The 8,961-nt window shown below is 33.3% G+C and overlaps 1 protein-coding gene across 1 annotated transcript; it reads right to left on the reverse strand.

Moving 5' to 3' along the window:
- Window positions 1-3,651: 3,651 nt before the first annotated feature.
- LOC108916595 (cathepsin B-like) lies at window positions 3,652-8,760 on the reverse strand. The gene is made up of 5 exons (XM_018722889.1): window positions 8,694-8,760; window positions 6,765-7,110; window positions 6,352-6,552; window positions 4,319-4,538; window positions 3,652-3,951 (listed from the first exon to the last, which is right to left on the reverse strand). Exons 2-5 carry the CDS (start codon window positions 7,104-7,106, stop codon window positions 3,740-3,742), a joined length of 975 nt encoding a protein of 324 aa, XP_018578405.1. The 5' UTR covers window positions 7,107-7,110; window positions 8,694-8,760; the 3' UTR covers window positions 3,652-3,739.
- Window positions 8,761-8,961: the final 201 nt, after the last annotated feature.

Genomic DNA, 8,961 nt, shown 5'->3' on the forward strand with positions numbered 1-8,961 from the left:
GACACATTAACATTTGTCGCATCGTGTAGTCATATGACTTGAAATTTCATGTGTCCAACGTTGGATGCTCGGAACGTTCGGGCCAGCGTCGGAATTTATGACCCGCGTCAAAGCATGCTTACAATGTTGGAAGCAACATTGGATGTACGGCTATACGAGCGGTTGAGCGTTTGACATGCTTGCCGTCACGTGATTGATGTTTGTTTTCTTGTTGCAGCAGGTCTATATATTTTATTATAAAATTACAAATAACAAAGTAGAAAATATAATCAATTTATACTTTTTGCAATCGCATAAAAGTTGTTATTCTTGCGTATTTAATGTGTTTCTTATATTTGTTACTAATAAACTAGGTATTAATGAAACAGAGTGCCAAAGTTTTATTTATTTCTCCTAGTTTTTCCACTAATATCTGAATAAATTAAAATAAAAGCACAGAAGGATTGGGATTCGGTTTTTTTTTACATGAAAAATTGAAATCTATTCATAGTTTTGAAGTCACTAGTACATGGCGGCACTTCTTTTAAATATCATTTTTGCTGGTCTCGAATGTTGGCTTCCAACGTTGGGTCCAATATTCACCCCACCGTGTGGCAGAAGCATTTGCCAAATGTGCTCATTTTGATTCCAACGTTAGTTCCAACATTAGATCCAACGTTTGACACATCGTGTGGCGCCGGCTTTAACAAAATCGAAACTCGATATCGGGAGTTGACTTACGTGAGGGATGCTCCTCGACAAAGGCCTTTAAAAATTGAGGAAGAGACCCGGTTGAACATGTTGTTGGAAGTTGAAGAAAATCCTGTTACTCCAGCTAGGCAAATAGCTCGCGTTCATGGTGTCAGTCACACAAGCGTTTTAAAAATTCTAAAAGACGCGAAGCCTGCACTAGCTGAACGAAGATAATCTTAATCGTAGACTCGACTTTTGCGAACAAATGGGCACGTAAATCGCCGCAACTGTCGTTATTGGGTTGATTAAAATCCCCACTGGATGCGTGAATTCTATACTCAAAGGCCTCAAAAAACAAACGTCTGAGCCGGAATTATTGGGGATTGCATAGTAGGTCCTGTATTTTTTAATGAAAATGTAACCGGAAAAACATACCTAACTATGCTCCAAAATGAACTGGTTCCTGCGTTAGCGGTTATTTCCCCAATAATTTGGATCCCCATTTTCTTGAGGAACGGATATGGGACGACCACATTTTGTTAAAAATGTACGGACTTATTGCAATGAAGTGTTTCTGAATGGGTGAATTGGAAGAAGAGGCCCACTAGAATGACCAGCAAGATCACCCGATCTTACCCCCATAAGATTTTTTTATGGGGATATATAAAAAGCGAGGTTTATGCTACTAAACCTAACGATATCGCCGAGCTTCAACAAAGAATCAGAGATGACATTAGACAAGTAACGGCGGTAGTGTTACAAACTGCTTATAAAAAGTAACAAAAAAATACGTAATTGTATTTGCAATTGAAAAGCTTTAAAATAAAAAAAGTAGTCAACCTAACCTTCCACTTCCACTTCCTACCCTTCCATTTGACGTTGACATAATTTTAAGAGCTTAGGTATTTACTTGTTGTCATATTTTATTTTCCAAATATAGTAAAAATGTTCAGACTTTTTAATTTTTGTAATTTTCTCTTACCTTTCAAATTACACCCTATGTCAACACAAATTTCACTGACTGGCTGAAAATTCAACAACAAAGGTTTTATAGGTAAAATCGCATGATATCTCAAAACTTTCGGCGTTGTAATGTAATTAAAAGTGATGTCGAAACAATATTAATTTTGATTTGTAATCAAACAAATAATAGGGACTACGATCATATAATTTAATCAAATATATATTCGAGGTTACAAAACTGTATACCATAGTCTATAGAACGGAAAATCAAGGAATTTAGACGGAATAAGAGAAGAACGGGTAAACTATAGAAGTTAAATACTTACTATTGACGGTTTTATTCTTATTGGAGATACACAATTGATTAACATTAGTATTGAAAGATATATCAAATAATGTTTTATGATTACATTTTATAATAGTCTTTTTTTAAATGTTATGTTGCAGCTAATGTAGTGCGCCCTGTTAATACTAGTTTTATTGTAACAATATTTTATCTTATTGTAACAAAACAATATTTTATTGTAACAAAATTGTGACAACAAAGTAATACTAGTATTTTATTGTACTATTAATTTTATTGTAACAAATATTAAAAAAAGGGCTGAGGTGTGCTAGGAATTAAAATAGTGTCAGTTTGACTCAGAACTGAATAGTAAGAAGTTATCAGTGATAAGTCGGGTAAATCCTGAGAGAGCGTGTAATGAAAGCGCTGGATATTACCAAGTCACCAGTTCCCAGTAACAATCAGTTTCGCTGAGCTAAGTCGTTGATGCACATCAAGGCGAGGGGTCTATTAGCGTGGTTGTTCGTTACTAGTGATACTAGTATTGATTTTTCTACCACACTACCATTTAAAATTTTGTATATATTTGTTTCTAAATGTTAAAGGATCAAAGTACTATAGGACATACTTTTTTGTTGGGATGTATGCTGTGTGCATGATGATATCAATAAAATCTTTTAAGAAACAGGTGCCTCCGCAAAGGCGTGTTTATTTCTTGTTGTCTTCTTTTTGTTCAATATCAAGTATTCGAAATCAAACATTATTTTCGTTTGTATATCTCATGTCTCATTTCTACAGATTTGTTTCAATAAAGGAAAAGCAGACCACTACATAATAGAGACGAGAAAAAGACAGATTTTTTTTTGCACCATACTCTCAATATGTTAGGTATTTTTTAATTAAAACTATGCACTATATTAAAAATTAGCACAACAGGTTGTTGACTAAATTTGAAAAATTCGTACAATTTCTACTAAAATTTTTATTTATTATTGATTTTTCTACCACACTACCATTTAAAATTTTGTATATATTTGTTTCTAAATGTTAAAGGATCAAAGTACTATAGGACATACTTTTTTGTTGGGATGTATGCTGTGTGCATGATGATATCAATAAAATCTTTTAAGAAACAGGTGCCTCCGCAAAGGCGTGTTTATTTCTTGTTGTCTTCTTTTTGTTCAATATCAAGTATTCGAAATCAAACATTATTTTCGTTTGTATATCTCATGTCTCATTTCTACAGATTTGTTTCAATAAAGGAAAAGCAGACCACTACATAATAGAGACGAGAAAAAGACAGATTTTTTTTTGCACCATACTCTCAATATGTTAGGTATTTTTTAATTAAAACTATGCACTATATTAAAAATTAGCACAACAGGTTGTTGACTAAATTTGAAAAATTCGTACAATTTCTACTAAAATTTTTATTTATTATTGATTTTTCTACCACACTACCATTTAAAATTTTGTATATATTTGTTTCTAAATGTTAAAGGATCAAAGTACTATAGGACATACTTTTTTGTTGGGATGTATGCTGTGTGCATGATGATATCAATAAAATCTTTTAACTGGACTATATGGACTGGTTTTTGCCTGGTTGTTAACAGGACGGAATTAGTACACTGCCAAAAGAATTTCTAAATGATCCTACATTCATTCATACATTAGATAAACATGGATGGATGTTAGAACAATAAAGACTTAAAGCAATAAAAAATATATTACATGCTTACATATTATTATTTATTAACGGAATTGAACTATTTACAATTAAATATAAAGACGGTATACAATTTTCTTACGTTTTACTTATTCGCTGGTGTTTGGGTTACCGGCAACTACGTAGCTTTCGATGCCAACGTTGTTGTTACCCCTGATGATTCTGAAAAATCCGCCCTCTCCAAAACCGGTGCCCCAGGAGTTGGCGACTATCCAGTAAGGGACGTTGTTCTCAGAACCCCATCCGACGATCTTTACAGCGTGACCACCCACGGAATTGCCACTGGTGTGTTGGTAGATACCTGAAAATCGGAAATAAATTAATTTTCATTGATGACTTGATAAAGTGCAATCTATTCACTGAAATGGTTAATGTAATTGTTTAGTCTAATCTGATCTTAATCAACTTTCTTATCTCTTGTTTGAGCATCTCTTATAGCGATAAAATAAGTCTGTTTTTTTGTTAAAAATCGATTTATTTCGAGATACACTGAATATCAAAAAGCAAGTCATGTTACTTTCAAAATTATCTTCAATAGATATACGACAGATACGAAATACGTTTGTCATTAAATCGTTTTATAACTAAGATATTTAGTAAAAACTTTTATGAGAACAAAAATTCTGTGACTTTTAGAATCATTTTATATTTTAACGGTTGCAACATACCTGATCCGTAACTGTAAAAGTCTTCAAAGACTTCCATGTAGGCGCTTACGGGGCCGTTGATTACAATCTCGTGCTGGATCTGCTCCACGGTACTGGTGACTTGGAAATGTGCGATACCATGGCGAATGTCATCATTCCAGGATTTGCTGTAACCTGACACGCAGCGCTTGTTGCACTGTGGAGTCTGACCATTGCTTTCGGCGGTGTAGGGTCTGCAACCCTATAAAGAACAAAATATTTGTATATAGGTATACAGGGTGTTTTTGAATGGAGTAGCATAAATGATACCAGTGAATCTACATTTTAAAAGAACACGATCTGCAAAAAATCGCCTTAGTAAAATGTTCACCCCTGAAGAGATATGGGCCATCAGTTTCCAAAAAAATTATGAAAACTGGCTGTAATTTGAAAACCGAACGAGGTACAAATAACAAATTTTTTACAGGTTGTTTACTAATACAGATGCGAGTTTTCAACTATTTTTCGAAAATTTTAACCCCTCGAAAGGGGTTGAAATAACCACCCCTCAAGCCATTTTTTGCCATAACTTTTATATTTCGTAAAAACTCGATATCCAAAAATACGCATTAGAAAACTGGTTCTTTTAGAAACTTTTACCTCTCTAGCAATTTTCCTTTAAAACTTTTCGTTTGTTAATAGAAAAATAAAATGTATTACCATTCACCTTACACCGTATATGATTGCAATCAATCAAAGAAAAACTAAGTGTGCTGCTGTCATGCCAGTTGTCACAATCAACTCTTCTGTAAGTTGTCACTGTTATCAGCTAAATACTTTTTGGGTGTAAATTAGCAAGAATTATGCCAAATTTTACTAATGATGAATATGTGGACATGCTACAAGTGTATTTTGAATGTCGCAAAAACTGTGCTGCGGCAACAAGAGCGTATAATGAGAGATATACAAATCGTCAAGTTCCCCACAGACAAACTTTTTCGGCGGTAGAACGAAGACTTCGGGAAACTGGAAAAATACAGCCGCATATTGAGGGTACCGGCCGAAGACCTACTGTTCGTACTATTTATCTTGAGGCTGCAGTACTTGAAATTTACTGTGGCCGTCCTAATCAACCGATTTCAATTTTTCAAAAACCATTTGAAAGGCTGATGTGAAAAAAATTTCAAGTACCTTGATGCTTAATTTGAGGCTGCGCAACATTTTGAAAATTCGAAAAAAAATTTTCAAATTATTTTTCAAAAAATTATGTTGCGAAAACTATCTAACCGATTTTAATGAAATTTGGTGTGTTGTTTTATTATACTTTAAAGTCGGAGCAACTAAAATATTAAAAAAAAATATCTGAAAAACTTGATTATTTTGCCTTTTTTTCATCAATTTCATCAACATTTTTAACTTACAGTATATTGCGCAAAATTCAATTCTAAAATTTTTTCCGCTTCAATATTCTTCCAAAATACATAGTTTCCAAGATATAAGTAAAAAACTCAGATAACATGGGTATTTTTTTTTAATTTTTGCAATTTTGAAAATGTTCCAGACCTCGCCCAGATCTAGGGATCTACACTTTTATTATGTGAGTTGTACTAACGGTAATCCAGAAAAAATTTGCTTGCCTCCTCACACATCCACCTCAAAACAGATTCGTCCTGGTCTAAGAGAGATTTTGACACTTAGTTTCGCGATACACAATCAAGAACTGTAAAATTTGAAAGATTCTCTTGATGCTTTTCTGGGAATTGGTTGGGCATACTTTCTAATATTATCAGATGTGCGAAAAATAAATTAATTTCTTATATAAGAACGGTTTTAGGGACAATATTAAAACCGTAGGAAATTTTTAGGAATGACGAAATTAAAGGAATGATGGCTGAAGACAGAACCAAAAATATTTGTGTCAGATCTAAAATAAATTTTCTCAATACTATTGAACCCGATCAATGTCAAGGAGTCTTAGTAGGAGAATTAATTTAAAAAACACACTTTTTAAAATTCTTTTCTCTACTTTCTGAGGATATAGACAAAAAAATTATATTTAGAGTATTATATCTTACGTAGTTGCTACCCTGGTCTCCTCCCGATGGGATACCGTTGTACTGCCAATAGTCGAAGGGTTCAAGCAAGAACCCACCACTGCATCCGCTACCGCAATTTGTACAGCAAGATATCAGTTCTTCTGGTGCGAAGGTGAATTTCTTGGCTCCAGCAGAGAAAATGCACAGTCTGTCACTCATGACTTCGACTGCGGCAAAGGCCTAGAATAAAAAAATATCGGTTATAGAATGAAGATGAATTTTCAGGGACTTTCATTAAAAATCTTATTATTGTAAGATAGGATTCAAGTTTTATTTATGTTAAAGCTTTTTTCATTTAGTATAGCTTTCACTGAAAGAAAGAGTAGTATCTATTTCTAAATTTGACAAAATAACTTCTTACAAATCTCTGGCATCAGGTTTAAAAATCTTACCCAACAACCTCCACAAGCCCCTTGATTCCTGACGGTATTAATGGATTCGCAGAAAGACCAAATTTGACGGGAGTCGAAGCTGTCTGGAATACCATCAGCTTGAACGTCGTGAAAAACGATTGGGATGGAGGCATTGGGATTGCGGCTGATCCCGATGGTTCCTGCAAGAGATTTGAGCTGCTCCGGGGTCCAGCCCTCGAAGTTCTTTCTGGCGGTCCAGGTGGTAGCCTTCTCATTGATGGATTTGATGAAGGCTTCCGTTTCAATTTGGTGAGGAAGCGCGCTAGAGTAGGCTGTGGCGAATGCCGCGGCGACTAATGTGATAACAAAAAGTGTCCTCATTTTGCTAAAAGAAAACAGAAAAGAAATTGAAAATCAAAAAATTTTAGACAATATTTAATCTTATTTTTTATCTTGTAACTTAAATAATATTTACAATAACTTTATTAATTCCGTTAGATACAATCGAACATCTTATGTGGTAACATTGGACTTTTGAAGTACCTTTTAATGACCCCTGTTGGTTAGACGTAATATCATTAATATAAGATTTTTTCATCAAAACAGTGTATTAACGTAATACTGATAATGATTAGTACCGATGTATCAACTTTATTTGTTAATACATAGATTGTATGTACCTGTAACAATATAGAAATTTTACTGATATATATGTACAAATGAATTAAGATAATGAAACTTGCGCTAACACAATGAATTTGATGGTTTTAATACTACGCATCGTTAATATCAAGCTTGTAGATAGTTAGCCCAGTGCAACAGTTAGCCCAGTCAACATGGGTAAATAACGAATTCGTTGTATTGTATCAATGGATAATATGATTAATTTATTACAGCTAATTGTATCAATATTCAAGGGTGTTTAGACAATGTTGTTGATTATTATATTTCCTTCGCGAACAAGATATTCCCCTTTTAGATAACCAACACTACCAGCATATTTAGTATGTCAGTAATGTGGTTTAACTTGTTGCAAAAGTAATAGGCAAATAATATGTTGTATCTAAATATCTATTTATTATAATAGGCCAGGAAATGCAGAGTTGGACGCGACTTTTTGTTTCGATTTAGATTTAGATGCTCTAAATATTATGTATAATAACATATTTGTTTCCATAGTCATAAAAATGGGGGGAAGATTGTTTACAGGGTGACTAATTGTATAATTTTTTACGTAAATTCACGTTTTTCGCTTATAACTTTTTTCCGTTTATTTCCACGAGAAAACAATAATATACTTTTTATTCGTCTTCAAAAGGCCTACAAAACTAGCGTAAAAAAATATTGATTAGATCAAAAGTTATAAACAGAAGAAGTTTATTTATGACTTGTGAATTAAACATTTATAAACTGCGTTATTATTACCAGAACGTTTTGGCATCGCATCCTCTCATTCCTTATGACTGTCTAATAACGTTCAACTCTATATTTCCTGGCCTGTATAATACTATAACTGTCGTTATAGTATTATATAGGCCATATGTATCCGTAGTATACATATACACCACAAACAATATTAGAGAACAAATATTATAAATTACATTGGGACCTGTAACGCTGATAAAGCAGTCAATTATAACAAATCGGTCCAGGATAAAATTGAAAATATATCTTACACAACTGATATTCATCCGACCAAACTATAATAAAAAAAAGAAAAATATCCAGAATTGGCTATAGATATTAAGAGAATTTGGAAATAAAAACGAGTACCCGTCATCTGTTTCGTATCACACCAAACTCATAATACAATATAACTTTTTTAAATCAAAAACAAACTTCTGATGAATTTGAATATTGTTGTTATTATTATTTGTATGGGATTTAACTATTTACTTTCTGTCATTTTTTATGTTTAAGAAATAGTGAAAATATTTTGACCATCTTATTTTGGTAATTTTTTCTTACCTTTCAAGTTACACCCTATGTCAATACAAATTTCACTGACTGACTGAAAATTGGACGACAATGTTTTTATAGGTAAAATCGCGTCATATCTCAAAATCTTCTACGTCGTAATGTACTTTAAAGTGTTGTCGAAACGATGTTTATCGCGATTTGCAATCAGACAAATAATAGGGACCGCGATCGTATAATTTTGCCTATTATATTGTTTGCCAGAAAGGGATAACCTTAGAGACTCGGCGCCTGTACCTACACGTGTCCGAAGTAATTT

The sequence above is a fragment of the Anoplophora glabripennis genome, unplaced genomic scaffold, assembly GCF_000390285.2.
Source record: "Anoplophora glabripennis isolate ALB-LARVAE unplaced genomic scaffold, Agla_2.0 scaffold1610, whole genome shotgun sequence".
Classification (NCBI taxonomy): Eukaryota; Metazoa; Arthropoda; class Insecta; order Coleoptera; family Cerambycidae; genus Anoplophora; species Anoplophora glabripennis.

What these genes read in the sequence shown, in the direction of transcription:
- LOC108916595 (XM_018722889.1), bottom strand. Translation starts at nt 7,106, where the DNA reads ATGAGGACACTTTTTGTTATCACATTAGTCGCCGCGGCATTCGCCACA. An exon ending in GGGCTTGTGGAGGTTGTTGG is followed by an intron (nt 6,553 to 6,764) that starts GTAAGATTTTTA and finishes TTTTTATTCTAG; the next exon opens with GCCTTTGCCGCAGTCGAAGT. An exon ending in GAGACCAGGGTAGCAACTAC is followed by an intron (nt 4,539 to 6,351) that starts GTAAGATATAAT and finishes TGTTCTTTATAG; the next exon opens with GGTTGCAGACCCTACACCGC.